The sequence below is a fragment of the Amyelois transitella genome, chromosome 5 (genome assembly GCF_032362555.1).
Source record: "Amyelois transitella isolate CPQ chromosome 5, ilAmyTran1.1, whole genome shotgun sequence".
Taxonomy (NCBI): Eukaryota; Metazoa; Arthropoda; class Insecta; order Lepidoptera; family Pyralidae; genus Amyelois; species Amyelois transitella.
Window position 1 is genome coordinate 5,977,242 of NC_083508.1, and position 18,723 is coordinate 5,995,964.

General features: G+C 37.3%; 2 protein-coding genes across 3 annotated transcripts in view; one reads left to right on the forward strand and one right to left on the reverse strand.

Moving 5' to 3' along the window:
- Positions 1-3,545: 3,545 nt before the first annotated feature.
- LOC106139047 (large ribosomal subunit protein uL23) lies at positions 3,546-6,750 on the reverse strand. Its single transcript, XM_013340382.2, has 5 exons — positions 6,604-6,750; positions 5,737-6,188; positions 5,344-5,471; positions 4,516-4,692; positions 3,546-3,675 (listed from the first exon to the last, which is right to left on the reverse strand). The coding sequence occupies exons 1-5, from the start codon at positions 6,632-6,634 to the stop codon at positions 3,591-3,593; spliced, it is 873 nt and encodes a 290-aa protein (XP_013195836.1). The 5' UTR covers positions 6,635-6,750; the 3' UTR covers positions 3,546-3,590.
- Positions 6,751-6,932: 182 nt separating this feature from the next.
- The window catches only part of LOC106139045 (protein phosphatase Slingshot), a 40,059-nt gene continuing 28,268 nt past the window's right edge, over positions 6,933-18,723 (forward strand). The window contains exons 1-4 of one of the 2 annotated variants that reach the window (XM_060944494.1): positions 6,933-7,224; positions 8,585-8,719; positions 8,799-8,885; positions 9,078-12,958. The gene's annotated coding sequence lies outside the window, so the exon portion shown is untranslated. Of the gene's footprint in view, positions 7,225-8,374; positions 8,720-8,798; positions 8,886-9,077; positions 12,959-18,723 lie in introns of those variants that run through there. The other variant, XM_060944498.1, reaches the window with a different exon arrangement.

Consider the following 18,723-nt stretch of genomic DNA (forward strand, 5'->3'; position numbering starts at 1 on the left):
GAACTGTTCCTACATTTAAATAAAACTAGTGCTATCAGTAAGTACGTTCTTTTGTATTTGATATAATTGTAAGTTGTAATCATGTTGCTGTGCATGACATAGCAATTCAACTTATAAGAAATCATCGTTATATTTTTACACACTAATCAAAACGATAATAAAGGTCACAATCACAAATAAAAACACTGGTTAAGTAGGTACCTACATATAGATACATCAATTCACGTCCAGAATATAATATGAATATTAATTTATGTATAAAACGTACTTAAAATAGGCTGAATGTGTGCGCTGTTTATTTTATTGAAATATGGAGATCTATCTATCAAGTTTCTAAAGAAACATGATTTTGCAGAAAAACACCGTCCTCCATTTTAATATGTATTATTTGCTCGTGTGACGCAATATCAGGTCAGGCACTCAAGGTGACGGCCAGAAAGGTACTACATAGTCGCCACTGGAGCAACATTAGTCTACAGCAGTGATACCTGCAATACTGAACTCCGCGTATATTTATAAAAAAGCTGAATAAAACAATAACTTTAAGACGTAGTTACTAATAAGTAACACCTATTATGTATTCTGAGAAATAGGTACCTAAGTAACTAGTTATGTCTGTTCATTTTTCTCATGGCTAACATGGGCGAAGGTAGTTTGACGCCGCAGAACATACATAAAAATATATATAATCACGTTTTTATCCCATTTCGGGGTAGACAGAGCCAGATGTCTTGAAAAGACTAATAGACCACGTAGCGCTGTTTTGCACAGAATTGAGATTCAAATGAGACAAGTCCCAAGTCTATAAGCCTATCCCATAGTCGCCTTTTACGACATCCATGGAAAAGAGATGAAGTTGTCCTATTATTTTTTCTATTGGTCCTCACCAATAAAAATAACGAATAAAGAATAACGCGACGAAATCTGTTTGAAAAACCTATAACTATCACGCGCGCTTTATTCCTGCAGTTCACACAGACACAATCGCCGACATGAGTTGTAAGCCGCAGCACAGACTGCGATTAAATTTCGTCGAACCCGAGGTCCATATGTCCGCGTCATGGCAGCCATACGTAAGGCATCATGACCCACCAACGATGACCGAAGTCAAAAGTAAGTTATAGCAGGAGCGATGATTCGGCTCGACCGACACCAAAGGGAAGATCGTTCGCCAGGCTAGGTATTATGCCTGGGGAACCGCGGCTCCGACGATGTTGTGTCGGAAATTGTATATATGCTCCAATCTGTGAAATCTCTGCTAGTACGATTTAGACTTTTCGCTGTTTTTGTCTCATAATGTCGCGTGATTGGTTGTTGTAACTTGTGGCGTATAGATGTCGCCACATAAGTATTTGGCCTAATGGGTGTACCAACCATCCGGTAATACGAGCCGAATCTTGGGAGGAGTGCGCTGCTCTCGCGTTTGCTCGCCAATAGCGTATCCTACCGTGGCGATGTAATTGCCTTTGTACCTATATATAGTCCCCTGGTCAGGGATTTGGCCTCCTTTTTAATCGCGATCCGATCGCTGAGTGCACGTCGCAGTGGAAGACGCCGTCTCTTCTGTGCACCCTGTGCGCGCGGGAGTACCACAGGGAAGCTGCTTGTCCCCGGCCTGCTACGCCGCGTTTACCGACGATATCCCTGCCGTCGGCCAGGTGGAGCTGGCGCTGTACGCTGACGATGCGGCGTACTACGCGTCGTCTATACGCCCGCTGTACGCCACCAAGAGGCTGCAGCCCACACTGGATGCTCTGCCGGGCTGGCTCTCCAAATGGAGGCTCTCGGTAAACGTCGGCAAGACGCAAGCTATCATGACGGGGACAAGACCCCAGCCGCCTCCACTGCGACTGGCAGCCGCACGTCAAATATCTGGGAGTGGCGTCGTGGCGAAGACCAAGGCAGCCAGGGGGAAGCTTCACGTAGTCCTCTCCTCCAGCCTCCCCCTGAGGACGAAGCTCGGGATCTTCCTCAAGAAAAGAACCTCAGTCTCAGAGCAGTCGTCGCAGCCCCGCGTTACGTGAGGAACTCGACGATCCTCAGGGACCTGAAGTGGGAGAGCCTAGACGACTTCGTGGCCCGGCTGGCCACGAAGATGTTCGAGAGGGCGGACGCATCATCGCATAGCCACCTGCGCCGCATCGCGCCGCTCCACGCCCGCCTCCGCCGCACTCCGGACCGTCAGATGAAGCCCTCCCCTCGCTGCCTTGCGGCAGACGTCGTCGGCCAGTGACGACGCCGCCGCCGATGGGAACTCCCAGAAGAAAGAAGATGAAAACCCAGGCCGCCACGGCCGCTCCGTTGACCTGCCTACAGCTGTAGGCAGCGAAGAAGCTAATGAAGAGGGCCAAAAGCCCTGACCATTTACTCCGACTCCTCCTTAAGGAGTATGGGAAGACCCCACGTCGTCGTCGAATACCCCAAGAGGACGCCGAAATTCTCGACAACTTGCCGCCCGCTCCCCAAGCGATCGACCCGAGTTCCGTATGCGCTATACTGCGCGAACGAGAGACTCGGGTCGACCACCACTCCAAGAAGTCGTTGACGTGACGCTTTTGATAGAAGTTCCCCCGAACTGGATCAAGGGTGGCATCTATTTTGACCCGCAAGGTGGCAGTGGCCAAGGCCTTCCGTCAACATCTTGTAGATATTTGGCAGCTCAAAGGGAAGATCTTTCGCAGGGCTAGGCGTTGTGTCTACCCGTGCAGATGGTAAAAGTCAATGAAGGCTTTTAAACTTGGGATTCCTTTTTTTAGTCGATGGGCTAGTAAACTAGGCTGTCACTATTTGAATCTCAATCCCATCAATAAGTCATACAGCTGAACGTGGGCTTTTCAAGACTTTGTCTGCCCCGTTAAAGATGTGCACGACGCAGTCATACTAGACTGCGCCGTGTGGTTCCCGGCACTTAATATATACAAGAATAGGACCAGTCCATTTATTTCCTATGATGTTATAAAAGGAGACTAAGGGAATAAGCACACAATCATTACACATTGTACAAACTTCCATGCTGGTCTGATAGCAAAGAAAATCATTGTTAATGCCAGGTGCTTCTCTTCCATGTAGATTGTGAAAGTTATCAAGCACACACACATCAAAAAAAATTGAATATTTGTTATCAGTGCGCTCTCACTCGAGTATATTTGCCGACATTCGGTCTTCTCTTCCTTTACCACTGTCAATTCTTCCAAATTCTAATAATTCAAATCTTCCATCTCAACCAATGGTAAGTGACGATGAAGACGAAGATGTTCCATGCCTATCCAAGAGATAGGTACCCATTCACTCTACTATAGTACTTGTTATTAGGGTTTTTCCTAATAGTGTGTATCTTCATTTACGTCAAAGATATGTTTTCTTGTCTGTTTTTAACGAATAAACTCCTGAAACAATTTTAAAAATTATTTCACCATTAGGAAGCTTATTAACCGAAAGTCCTATAGCGGCAGAGTAACATTATTTCTTATTTAACCACTAGTGGCAGTATATTCCTCATTAATATTAAGGGTGTCTCTTTCTTTTTGGAAATAATTAAAACTGGGTTATTTTCATATATTTTTTATTCTTATAAAATAAAGCCGTCCAGATTATATGATGCCAATTTTGTTGGCTACATCTAACGCGTCATGGTCCCTAGTCAGACGAACGTACGCCTTCTTCTTACCGTCAGGCCTGAAAAAGATAAGAATAACACGATCATTAGCATTACGTTGACAATAATTCAGAGAAATTTGAATTCTTTAAAGGGCTCAGAGTTGTGTATGTGTTATATCATTCTTAGTCAATGAGATTCCCACAGAAATTTCATCATTTCAAAAATCAATGTCCGTAATATATGTAGAAATAAAGTTGAAAAAAAAGAATACTTTACATGCATTTAGTCCTAAATTATATACATATCAGTTTTTTTATTTATTTAAGTTGCTACAGTAACCTAAACCTAATTGGTCTATGTCAAAATTGGAGGAATAGGAATGCAGACCAAACAGCTGGTAACAAACCTTTGCAGATGGTCTATAGCTTGCCATGTATTCTGTGTATTATAGAAGCTTCAGTATAAGGGTGTTAAATATTATTATCAAAATTATAAAAATATAGTGATTATAACATTGGACAAAGTAATAATTTGTTGTCAAAACAAAGTAACAAGGTTGTATTGAAAAAAAAGGGGTGCAATATAAAAAATAAAATTCACAAACACATTAAAGCACAAAGTACAAGCAGGCAATTAGACATATTTTAAGCTTACAAGTCTATAGAAGGGGAATCTGATATGCCAGAAAAGAATGATTACATAGAGATGTATCAAAAAGTTCATTGAAAAATGGCACAATAATATTAACAGGTGCTACTGAATATTGGAAAGAAACTAAAAGTGCATACTAATCATCAAAATACTAATGAAGAACCAATATTAATAAAATTAGGCAGACTCGGGACCCCAAACACTTCTGTGGAAGGTGCAACCAGGAACAGGTAGAGATGAGAGAGAGATACCAAGACTTAACAAACCTGATTAGGGTATTGACTTTAGCAACGTTGATGTCATACAATTTCTTAACGGCTGCCTTGATGTGGTGCTTGTTAGAGCTTGTGTGGACAATGAATACCAAAGTATTATTGTCCTCAATTTTCTTCATGGCAGCTTCAGAGGTCAGAGGATACTTTATGATGTTGTATGCATCCATGCTGTCAACAAATATTTAAAAGTTTTGGTATAAAATATAGTTTCCATCATTGTTGGATTACAATGTATTGATTTTTACTTTTAAGTACTTAAAAATAGTAAAGTTTGAGGTGTACTTTTATTTCCCATAGACATTAATAAGAAATAAGGAAATGAGCACTATTATCTAATGCAACAAATATGATTCCATCTCATCTGGATTAAGTTCCTTTGTTACCAGAGTCACAATAGCATGCTTCTCCCAATGAAGAGAGAAGACAAAAAATCAAATTAATCATAACAATGTATTCTCTCATCCACATTTTAAGTTTGGATAATAGTGAAGTTGACATTATTGAACAAAATGCTGCAGTGCAGTTTGTTACTGCTTCTTCTACACTGGGTTTGGAAGCAGCAGTAAACTTGTCTTAAGGAATTTGACTTCAACCAATATTGGGAAAAACCAAAAGAAATGACAAGTATAGTGATGTTGCAATGTCCCATAAAAAAAGAGTACAAATTTTTTATTTGTATTTGGTATCAGGCAAGGCATAGCCACTTACAAACTTTCCCCATTCAATTCACATAAAATATTTATATTTATGATCAGATTCAAAGTTTATTATGATCCTTTTAAACTTATGCTCTTTTGATATAAATGAAAGTATATTTACCGATTCCTCTTGGGCAGAGAATTTCTTGGATATTTAGGGTGTCTTGGTGGCTCAAAAGTTTTGGGCCTACGGAAATGCACAGAAGTGCGAATCTTACGGATTCTCTTTCCATGTTCACCTTTAACAACCTGTAATATTTGAATATTTTATTAAAGTTATACACAACATCCATTAAAATACTTTATGTCAGCAATCAGAATTGTGTTAAATTTATATCATTCTCACTCAATGAGATTCCCACAATGATATCATCATAGAACCATTGAAATAAAAAAAAAATATACCCCATTATTGTAGTATCCTAGTAGAATAATATTAAAAATTGTTTTATACAATTTTAAATCAATAATGTCTGTACAAATAGCTTGATTGAATTAAAAACATATATTTTACCTTTCTCTGTGCCTTGAGAGCCTTTGCAACAGGCTTGACAACCTGTTTCTTCTGTCCTTTGATACCAGTTTTTTTGGGTTTAGGTGCAATCTTCAACTTGGCAGCAACTGGCTTAGGTTTTGGCTTGGCGGAGGATGCAGCTTTCTTTACTGAAGGTTTAGCACTAGATTTTGTCTTGAGTGCGGCTGCCTTTGCTGAGCCAGGCTTGGCTGAAGGTGCAGCTGTTTTTTTCTCTGCAGGCTTTGCCGCAGCTGGTGCTGACGCCGCTTTAGCTGGAGCTGGCTTGGCCACAGCAGGCTTAGCGGCAGCCTTGGTTGCTGCCGCTTTGGGAGCTGGAGCTGGAGTTTTAGCTGATGCGGGCTTAGCGCTGGTGGTAGACGCAGCTTTTGGCGCTGCCGCTGGCGTTTTACCAGTAGCAGGTTTCTTCTCAGCGGGTTTCGACCCGGAAGACCCTAAAAACAAATGATTTTATGAAAAATACATACAACGTGCAAACAAAAATCAATCACGCCTCTTTCCCGAAGGGATAGGCAGAGATTAATTCTTTCCACTTTAAAAAAATAACACACACATAACCTAAAAAAAATTACAAGTCGTATCTATAACACGTTTAAAACTATAAAATGTTAGTCTTATTATAAAGGTTTTAAATTACCTAGGTCGTTTTAATTATTTGAGTATAATTGGAAAATAAATAAGAGATCAGCAACACACCGCGTGGCTACAATGTCAGTAATTTGGTAAGAGAACTTTCTACAGAAAACCAATTCTAAGAAATAAATTTAACACTTAACGTGTTATCTAGTTTCCATATTTCACTAAACTAATATTTTTCATTAAATTTACACGAAATAATTACAAACATACCGGATTTCTCGGGCTGATTCTTAGGAGGCATCGTGACAAAAAGATGGAGGACTGTCCTGTCAGTTCAGTGTTGCTATTGCCAAACGAATTAACGAACGAACGAACAAACATAGACAGTTTAATTTTTTCTTACGCCCACGGCACGAGCCCTATAATGCCACGCTATGGACGTAGGATAGGGACGGAAAATGTTCCATTGTATTTTTTCTCTTTCTATCTTATGGATATCGCATTGTTATGCGATCCAAAAAGGCAAAGAATAGTTTATAAATATAGATAGCCTTTTTGGGTGACGTCACTCGACATTTCTTCGATAGTGTTTAACCCTTCGTAAGCTTTAGGCCGTATCCGGGCATGTACTAGGAATGCTTTGTTCCGGATCCGTCCAAATGCACTCGTCGTAGTTTTTACACAAATATAATATCTAATAACAAGAAATAAGGTGTTTTATTATTTGAAATGTATTTCTAACGAATGAAGCCGTCATAGACAACTGTCAAATATGAATTTCATCCGTTCATTTAGCTAACCAAGTCATTTCAAATTGTGACTTCGTTGTGTTGCAAAGTGACTGAAGAACGTGTGAGAAAACTCGTCTTTTTTGGCTGTAATTACAAACAGGTATGTAAATGTTTTTATTTCGTTATTATATAGTTACTTTCGAAGCAATTACGTGTAAAAGTTTATAGATTTAGTAAAAAAAGAAGGATTTTAGCTTTTTCAAAAGTAGATGGAGTGTGTTACATATTTCTTTCGTGTTAGTTTATGCATTATATCCAATACCTCTGTAATGGATATAATTGGTTTTAGATAGTAAATTTATTATACTATTGAAATACACTAACTTTTTTACAATAAATACATGGATTTTGTAAATATCTTATATTTTTCAAGACTGAGAATCCGTTACACGCACACATACGCACTATGTCCGCCATCTTACTTGTGTCGTACACTGTCTGTGTATTGTATCGCGACGCTAATATACAGCATGCTTTCAAAAGCCTCTGTGATTTATTCATTGATTGAAACTAAATCTACGAAATTTATTTTATTGGTTTTAGTCAAAATGTCGTTTGGTTTTGATGACATGATGTCATGATAGTTGGGAGATGGTATACAGGATCTACGCTCCGGTAACTCGTATCGCGCTGTGTTTTAGCTCGTTAGTTTTGTCTCCGTGAGCACTTTCTGATGAAGTGACATCGAGGGTCTGATGATGCAGTCGGAAGGTGGTATACAGGATCTACGCTCCGGTAACTCGTATCGCGCTGTGTTTTAGCTCGTCAGTTTTGTCTCAGTGAGCACTTTCTGATGAAGTGACATCGAGGGTCTGATGATGCAGTCGGAAGGTGGTATACAGGATCTATGCTCCGGTAACTCGTATCGCGCTGTGTTTTAGCTCGTTAGTTTTGTCTCCGTGAGCACTTTCTGATGAAGTGACATCGAGGGTCTGATGATGCAGTCGGAAGGTGGTATACAGGATCTACGCTCCGGTAACTCGTATCGCGCTGTGTTTTAGCTCGTCAGTTTTGTCTCAGTGAGCACTTTCTGATGAAGTGACATCGAGGGTCTGATGATGCAGTCGGAAGGTGGTATACAGTATACAGGATCTACGCTCCGGTAACTCGTATCGCGCTGTGTTTTAGCTCGTTAGTTTTGTCTCCGTGAGCACTTTCTGATGAAGTGACATCGAGGGTCTGATGATGCAGTCGGAAGGTGGTATACAGTATACAGGATCTATGCTCCGGTAACTCGTATCGCGCTGTGTTTTAGCTCGTTAGTTTTGTCTCCGTGAGCACTTTCTGATGAAGTGACATCGAGGGTCTGATGATGCAGTCGGAAGGTGGTATACAGGATCTACGCTCCGGTAACTCGTATCGCGCTGTGTTTTAGCTCGTTAGTTTTGTCTCCGTGAGCACTTTCTGATGACATCGATGTCTGGTTTGAATACATGCTAATAATTTTATTTTATTGACAGATTAAAATGGAACCCCAAACCCCAAGTACTTCCAGAAGCATGTTTGTCGGCTTGGAGGTGACTAGAACTCCTCAGGGATCCCTTATTCGGGGCAGAGATGTAGTCTTGGAGACATCTGGATCAGGGAGGATTAGAGTATGTTATTTTCCAGTTTTGTTAACTTTCCCTTTTACTTTAAAAACAAAAACTGATTATTTCGTATATTTTATTACAGCCTTGGCGGCCCCAAAATTTATCTGTGGAAGGCGAAGCCATAGAGATCGTGGATGAGTTGGTCCATGGCGGCGAAAAAGTAGCTGCTGTAAGAATGGTTTTCTTTTTTTTGATAACTTTAGTAGATGTTCAACTTTTTTTTAACTACCAAGATAATAATATGTCGAGATGTATACTAACTTATTGCTCACTTATTGATGTCTATTGTAAGGATTATCGAAACAAAATATTACCTATTATCACAACATGCAATGTTATTTACAAAATAATTATTTTTTAGGTACCAGAGGAACGTACGAAAGGTCAGCCGCGTAATCTTTTTGGCCGAGAACCTGTAAGTTTCATTTTCATAACACTCTTTGAAAGTATAAATTACTTGCATTGAGAAAGGGATTTTTATTTATTGCCGCTCTCATCGTGCACCGGACTATCTGATAGAAATCTAGTCCATCCAGTAACTAAGGTAATGTAACTAAGGGTGTTTGGTTTGTGCTTCAATAACACAATTCTGCTAAAATTGGCAATGCGGTATGAATGTATTGTAACTTCATTGATATAAAGGTGTTTGGTGTATGCTCAATAACGTAATTCAGCGAAATTGGCAATATGGCATGAATATATTGAAAGTTAATTGAATAAAAATGAACAGGAATCTCTATTCCTGTTCATCGTTGGGATACACTAATTATTCCTTTTTATAAAAATATTGTGGTTGGCATCTCTAACAATACCCGCTTTTGTTATGTTTGTGTGTATGCTTGCATGTGGTTTAGGGTTTGGTTTTTTTAATAGGATGAAGACATACTGGATCCTGAGCTGGCTGAAGAATTAGCCATCGACTCTGGAAGTGATGAGGATGCCGAGGAAGAATTGACTCTCGATCAGTTACAGCAGATGTTGGAATCAGATGACGATTTTATTGAAGATGAAGTTAGTGAGGAGCCATTGACTTGGTCATCTGATTTTAACGAATTTAGAGGGGTCAGGGAGGACTTCAACGAAGAAGCTGGTCCTAAAATTGAGGGAACAAGTCCTTTAGGCTTGTTTACTCAAATTTGGGACCAGCCTCTGATGGATTCTATTGTCCACGAAACGAATCATTACGCTTGGGAAACAATAACCGGTTTCTTTGAAACCGGAGACTCCATGCCAAGTAAATCTCGCATGAACGACTGGGTGGAAACTTCGGTTTCCGAACTATATAGGCTTATAGGTGTGATGATATTTATGTCAATATGTGTAAGAAGTAGGTTAGAGGAATATTGGATGACGGGTGTGATGGGTATGCCGGAGTTTCGAAAACTGATGTCAAGGGATCATTACGTAATGCTCTTAAAATTTTTGCACTTTACTGATAACAACAACATACATGTACAGGGGCGTGATAAGAAAATAGCTAAAATAAAACCTATTATAGATTATTTAAATAAAAAATTCCAGTCCATTTACGTGCCTCACAGAGAAGTATCGATAGACGAATCGTTGCTGCTTTGGAAGGGTCATTTAAGCTGGAAACAATGCATTCGTTCCAAAGCAGCTCGATTCGGTATCAAAAGTTATGAACTCTGTGAGGCCGTAACTGGATACGTAGTAAATTTAATTTTGTATGCCGGCAAAGGCACGACAACTGCAGAAACGGTTTACGGGTTTACTACATCCACTGCCAAAATAGTCCTTGAGCTTTTCAAGAACTATTTAGGCAAGGGATATACCCTGTTCATGGACAATTTTTATAATTCTGTTCCTCTGACCCAATTTCTAAAAAAACATAAAACTGACGTAGTCGGTACTCTGAACCGTCGCCGAAAAGACACGCCCGTAGAAATCCAAAATTTGCAGGATAAAAGGATGGCTAGGGGTAGTGTGGTAAGTAGACACTGTGGTGATGTATCCGTCATAGCATGGAAAGATGTGAAGCTTGTCACCACTGTATCTACTTACCACAAAACAGATATGGCTCCAGGGCACAGGGCTGGCCAACCCTGCTCCAAACCAGTCGTGGTCCATGAATATAATAAATACATGGGAGGCGTCGATCTCAAAGATCAAAAGCTAAGCATGTATTTATTAGAAAGAAAGAGGGGAATCAAATGGTATATTAAAGTTTTTAGACGTCTTTTAAATATATCTATTTTAAATGCATATATTATATATTGTGCTAACATTGGCCAGCATAAAAAAATGACTCACCGCCAATTTCGTTTCAAGCTTGCTGAAGAGCTCTGCTTAGAATTCGGACAAAACGTCTCCTCACGTTCGCGCCAGGTCCCCATCCCCACCTGTAGCAGGCTGAACAGGGATTTTAATCATTTCCCTGTTCATAATGAGGTGACCGAGGAGCGAACCAAAAAACAAGATAAATTTAAGAGGGGACGTTGTGTTAGATGCAGGCAAAAATGTAACATCGCGTGCAGTCATTGCACGGTGTATATTTGTGTTGGCCAATGTTGGCTTGAGTATCATACTTTAGAAAATCTATAGTTTGTAAATTACTTCTGTAGTTACATATATATAAAATATATAATTAAATATTATCTATTTATTTATATTAGTTATATATTTATATAAAATGTGTGATGTAGTAGTCAACACACCAGACTGCTACTTCCAGGTCTCGGGTTCGATCCCCAGTCAGGTCAAGTTGGTAAATTATCTTTTTCATATTGACTTCTGATCTTGGGTGTTTATCTATTTATGTATACATTATTTTATTTTTAAATATTAATATTAGGATTATTGTTTAAAAATACTTTTTTCTCTTTGATCCCTTCTTTCTTAGGACTGCACTGGTTTGGTCTACGGGTTATAAGATACATAGAATGAATATACAAATAAAATAAAAAAAAAAAAAATTCAAAGCCCTTCAGGCGAGTAGGCGACCAATACTGTTGAAAAGAGTTTCTTTCGGCGTTTCTTCTCTTGCAGTGGTCGGTTACGAAGCGCTAGTAGTCTTTAGCTTTGAAAGAATTAATAATTTTAAATTTGAGTTTTGAATACATATCTATTTAATTTATCTAAATCGATAATTTTTACATGTAATTTGACGTAAAAAAGTGCCTACAAAGGCCTATTTTCTGAATAAACGTTTGAGTTTGGTTACAGTCGGCTTGAGCTCGATCGAACGCATGCGTGTTTTGAGTCCAAACATGCTTTGTTTAAAATTTAAGTTGACGTCATTTAGAGACACTGCTGCAGTGCAGTTTGGTGCCTATTCTTCTGTTATCCTATTCTTCACTTGCGCTTCTGAATTTGTGTAAACTTTTTTGCATATGAATATTCTGCAGACTGTTTAAATAACACCCTTTTAAAACGTTGTTGTTATCAGTAAAGTGAAATGATGGGAATCTAAAATTTCGATTCCTACGCAAAATTTTTTTGTTTAATTTGAATTCATAATTCATTAAAAATAAGTATTTTTTTTTACAAAACAACCGACTTCAACACTATTCCCTATCTCAAAAATTACTGAACCGATTTTGATGAAAGTATTTTTTTTCAATAAGTCTTTATATATTACATAGTTCTTATCATTATAGATTTATTGAAAAAAAAAACTTATCAAAAACAGTTCAGTAATTATTTTTACAAAATTGTAATTTTATTTTTATTTTTTCATTGGTAAAAATAATTCCTAGTATGTACTATGAATCATTGGTAAAAATAATTACTAGTATGTACTATGAATTGAATAGGTTTAGAGTAGTGGAAACCAATAAACATTGTACATTTTTGTATTCCAATAAAAGAAACATTTTAATCAACATTTTATTTTTATTTTTACAAGACACTCTTTTCCAAATTACTAACGTGCACAACTAAAAACAAACATCCTGTAGATATGCCCAGATCCGACCTAAAGCAGTTAGACAAACATTGACAGTGGACGGATACGGCCATCAGCAGTTAGGCGTTAACCACATGCCGCCATTTTGTCCAGATACGGCCATCAGCAGACAAGCAAGGCAAACAAGTCACGCACACAGACATACATTTTTCTAGTTTTTGGCTATGGTTTTTCGCTCATTTTCTCTAGGCAAGCTATATATGTCTGATATAAAAACGAAACTACAATTTTTCGTGTTTGCCACACTGCCCTTACAGTTGAGCAAAGACAAATGTAAGTGAATGAACGAGCCAATTGAAAAAATGATAGTTTTCTAGGTAAGTTTTCAGTTTTTAGTAGAAATATACTATTTTAAGACATTTAGATACATTTTACTTGTTGTTTTGTGAAGCCAAATACATTATTTACGATTACAATGCCTCAAATAAATCTACATTTCAATATTTTCATGGTAATAGAAGTATAAAGTTTGCGTTGTAGAAGTTGCAAAATGGCGAAATCGTGATTCTTACTGGATTATTTGTGAAGACGATTTTAGAGAATTTTACTTGGGACATAATAACTTTTTGGCACCATTAAATTCCTCAATTATTGGACTTTGTGGAATAGTAAACAAAAACAGAATATATGAAAGATGTAAATTGCAAAATCAGTAAAATATTTACAATGGATAATTTTTCGGTAAGTTTTGAATTCAGTGACCTAAATATAATAAACGCAAGTGTTTTTTCGCATCAAAATTTATTGCATATGATTCTTCATTTATATATCTTTAAAAAAAAATAAATTTTTGGGTAGGTCCCAAATAATTATATACAGATATACAACAAAATCTAAGACACTGCGCGCCCGTCCGCCGCGGCGCTTGAACGCCGCAGACGAGGTGCGCAGTTTGCGTATAGCCGCCGCAGCTGAAGGGTTAATTTCTTTATACTTATCAACCGTATATTTTCATATGTTATAATTAGTTCTATATTTATTCATGTTTTTTAATGTAGACAATGTGCATTCGTCCACGATTTAGATTCAAGAGAGCTATATTTGTAAATTGACGTCCGATGAAAATGCTGCAGTGTAATTTGTTCCGCCGCTTCTTCTACACATGCGCTTTGGAAGCGGTAGTAGTTATAATTAGATTTAAGTGATGAGACGTCAATAAGTGATACCTTTGTGATTGATTCTATTCTATAATATTATGTTCCTATGTACATCTTATATATAAAATTCTCGTGTCACAAAATTTTATCCCGTACTTCTCCAAAACGGCTTGACCGTTTCTCATGAAATTTTGCGAGCATTATGATTATTGGCTATTTTATACCCTTTAGTGATAAGGGTTGTCTACCTTTAACATTTTTAACTAGAAATAACTTAAAAATTATTTATATGGCAAAACAACGTTTGCTGGCATAGCTAATATATAAACACATATAAACAATATGATGATCCAAGGTGGCCTGACCTCTGAAGAAGTATCATATGGAAATGCCGTAATTGTTCAACTTTACTCAGAAATAACAAATATATCTGTCCCTCTCCCAAAACAGTGGTTTTACGGGAGAAAAACATTTACACTCTTTTATCAGCGGCCTCTTATTTGGCTTTGATGTACTTTTGCTGCCGCAGACGCCATCGGACTTTACCGCATCGTTTACATATGGGAAGTTGTCACTGTGAGGTTATTACGGTTTTCCCGTGTTTTTTGACTTTGTACGAAGCTGTGCTAATATTAATCGAAAATAAATAACATGAAAGTTTCATTATGATTATTGTGTAATAAATAAATAAATAAAAAAAAAAAAAAAAAACGAAATCTCGAGGATTCAAAAGAATATAAATACAACAAACAATTTATATTATTTATCTCTTACTTATTGATATAATTTATATATTAACCCTTTAAACGTGAATGTCGGAATGATCCGAATAACATTTTAGTGAACTACAACAAATGATCCGAAAAAATAAATAATAGTTAAAAAAAAACTACGCTTTTATTGCTAATCAAACTAAAAAATAGAAAATAAAAATTAATGACAAAGGAATTATAAAACAGTAGTAGCAAGTCCAACAATCAGTTATAGTCAATTACCTCCGATTAAAATTATAACAAAATTAAATTTATAAACAAAACAATTTAAATCTGAGTAAAAAGCATGGGGTGCCTGATGTAGTAAATATTAAAATCATTCTATTAGCATATATTTATGACAAGAGAGTTATGAAAATGAAGTAAAATGCACCCCACGCTTTTTTATTTTCTATTTTTTAGTTCGATTAGCAATAAAACGCGTAGTTTTTTAGTTTTTTTATACAATTATTTTTTGGAAAAAGTGAAGTGAAAAAAAAGTGAAAAAGTGCGAAAGTCTTTTCTAGTAAGATTACTAGAAAAGACTTTCGCAACCATGCGCCCATCGCCGGAGGTTTTCACAACTAACTTTCTTAAAGTTATATGTGGCCTGATTGGATTAAATCTCATAATATTCTCATCATCATGATTCTTTTTTAGGCGATGGGCTTGCAACCTGTCACTATTTGAATCTCAATTCTATCTTAAAGCCAAATAGCTGAACGTGGCCTATCAGTCTTTACAAGACTGTTGGCTCTGTCTACCCCGCAAGGGATATAGACGTGATTATATGTATGTATGATGATTGTCAACCCAGTTGAAAAGAATTTTATAGTGATAAATCACTGTTAATAATATATTTGACTATCCAGCAAACATAATAATTTTCGATTGTGGCCTTGCCAGGAATCAAACCACAAGATTAAGAGGCAGATTGATACAGGAACAAAAATATTTCAAACATACCTCCACTGCCTTTACAACCAGGAACGCAACAATGTTTATCTGAAGACATCGTGGCACTTTTGTTGTAAAATCTGTCTTTCACAAAAACAAACACAAACTTGGGACTCCTATCTCAAATAATCAGATACTTTTTACAGGAGTCCTATCTCAAAATATCTGCACAACACAGTGAACACAGTCAGAGTCCAATCTCAGATGATAAAATCACACGAATATCCGGAAGAACAAAGCTCGACTCAACGTAAGATTCGAAACTCCAAATAACGACAAGTTATCAGCACAAAACAAAGTGCAAATAGGTAAATACACAGGCACCGGTATTAAAAAAACAGAAAGAAAGTTTACAGGTGTTCGAATCGAATTCAAAACTTACTGCATAACTTATTTGACATAAATAAACTGCCACTCATTTTCCAAACGAGTATTACAGTGTTGCTATTATAAATAGGCAAAAGATACCTAATGTTAATTCAAGAATTGCATTACTATGTTAAATACGTATTAAATATAGCAGTTCTGTAGGTAGTAACTTTATTCTTGTATTATTTTATAAATTTAGTTGTTCAATTTTCATTTATTACTTTTGTTTTATTACTTATATATTTTTTATTGTTTTAAAATATTCTACTATTGTTTCTAACGGTAATTCTAAATGGAGCGATGCGATGAAATAAAAAAGCCTCAGGTTAATAGTAACATTATATGGAAATATATTACATCTCTTTTTGGACTCCTTATACGTCAGAACTTCTTGGTTTCTTATATGGAGATTACTGGCACTGGTGCTATCTCTGTCTCTCTTACTCTCATACGAAGGATCTAAAAATTAGTTTATTAATCAAGAGTAAATTAAATGGTAGTTTTAATAAGGATAATGAGAAACTCTTATCAAAATATTGCATTGTCATCGGTCCTTGATACCTGTGCAAAGTTCCAAGTTGATCAGACGTTTAGAAACCAGTGAAAATTAAGCTCAAAGATTCCGTTACATACATACATACATACAACCCAAGCTAATAAAAGCGTAGTAAGTTTTAGTTGACTGTGAAAAACAAAAACAATTATATTGTACATATAATAAAACAGTAAAAATATTTTGTCTGTACATTTAGTACGAGTATTTTTGACTGAAATGGATAGAGGAACACTGTTAATTGCACTGCTGAAATACGGGATCAGTTTTGTGTTAAACAAATAACAAACAGACTTTAGATTCTTAACTTTCACTGTAATTAGAACTAAATGCAATACATTTCATTTATTACATTGAATAATAACTATGATCTAAAATGAGTGAACTCGATTATCTTAATACTCATCATAATAATTATGCAATCAAAAAACAATTCTAATAATAATTCTAATAATTCTACTCTTTTCAAATTGTGATTCCTGAATTGAAAAGGAAGCAAAAATTTTTTTTTTAATTCTTGACTGTCTGTCTGTCTGTATGTATGATCACGATTATCTTCGAAAGCACTAAACCGATTTACTTCAAACTTTCACCAATTGCTTTGTTTTAAATCAGAAGAACATTTAAAGTTTGTTTTATAAAAATCGGTTCACTAAAAAAAAAGTTATCGAAATTTGAATGAACTCAAGGCATGAGTTTGCCTGCAAATAAGTTACGGAATTTAAAATTCAAAGTCATTTATCATTGTACGACAGCATAATAACATATAAATAAAAGTGAAAATAAGTTTGATAATATTCTGGTTTTGATAGATAGATAGATAAAACTCTTTATTGCACCATAAGAGTAAAACATACAAAATACAAAGCTTTTGCCGCACATAACATGCGTAATTCTCACGTAAAAAGATTTTTGGTTTGTTTGTCTACTTTAGTACCGCGTGGTTCCCGGTACTAATACAAAAAAGAATAGGACCACTCCATCTCTTTCCCATGGATGTCGTAAAAGGCGACTAAGGGATATGATTACAAACTTGGGATTATTTTTAGGCGATGGGCGAGCAACCTATTACTATTTGAATCTCAATTCTATCATTAAGCCAATATAGCTGATGTTGGCCACGTTCAGCTATTTGGGTCAGTCTTTTCAAGCCTGTTGGCTCTGTCTACCCCGCAAGGGATATAGACGTGACCATATGTAGGTATGTATGTAGTCTACTTTAATTTCGACGCCACCGCAACGGCCTCGATCGTCCAGTGGTTGGCGCATGAGACTGTGAAGTTGGCGCTCCAAGTTCGAGCCCGAACATAAACAAGATATTTTTTTTTATTAAAAATATTTTTTTTTTATTAAAAATATTTTTTTTTTATAAAAAATATTTTTTTTGTGTTTGAGTATTTTATTTAAAAAAACTGAAAATCAAAATACTACATATAATAAAACGATAAATATTTTTTGTCTGTACATTTACGAGTAATATTTTGACTGAAACGGATAGATTTTTTTTACATTTTTTGTCTGTCTGTCTGTATGATCAAGATTCAAATCGAATCTTCAAAACCGCTCAAAATATGCAGCGTAGTAATTCGTAGCCCTACAGTGGACTACGTCTACACAAATGAAAATCGTTGCCACAACTGACAAATTTTTGAACGAAACGACTTCGGGTCTTCCCATACTCCCCTGGATGGAGAGTCGGAGCAGATTGGTCAGGGCTTTTGGCCTTCTTCAGTGGTGTTCTGCGCTGCCTACAACTGTAGGCAGGTCGATGGGGCGGCCGTGGCGGCCTGGGTTTTCACGATTTTCTGGAAGTTCCCATCGGCGGCGGCGTCGTCAATGTGCGACGTAGTCTGCCGCAAGGCAGTGAGGGGAGGGATTGACCTGGCGGTCCGGAGGGCGGGCGTGGAGCGGTGCGATGCCGCGCAGGTGGCTGTAGGATGACGCGTCCGCCCTCTTGAACATCTTCGTGGCTAGTCGGGCCACGAATGAGTCCAGGTTCTCCAACTTCCAAGTCCCAGAGGATCGTCGAGTTCCTCACGTAACGCGAGGCCCCGACGACTGTTCTGAGACTTTGGTTCTCTTAGGCCATGGTCTCTTCTTGTTGGTCTCAGAGCAGTACGCGTACCACGCCGGGTCCGCGTACGTGAGGCAGGATCTATCTTGAACGAAAGCAGGTATACGACCCTTTTTATTAGACAAACGGTCTCACTTGCACTACGTGCATTTACGTTACGCCTCTTACTCGCACGCTCTTAGCATCTTTCCCCTCGCCTGTCAAGGTCTTATACTGTTCAGAACCACCTGTCATTTTACACATTTCTTCTAAATGATATATTAAACCACATATAGACGGT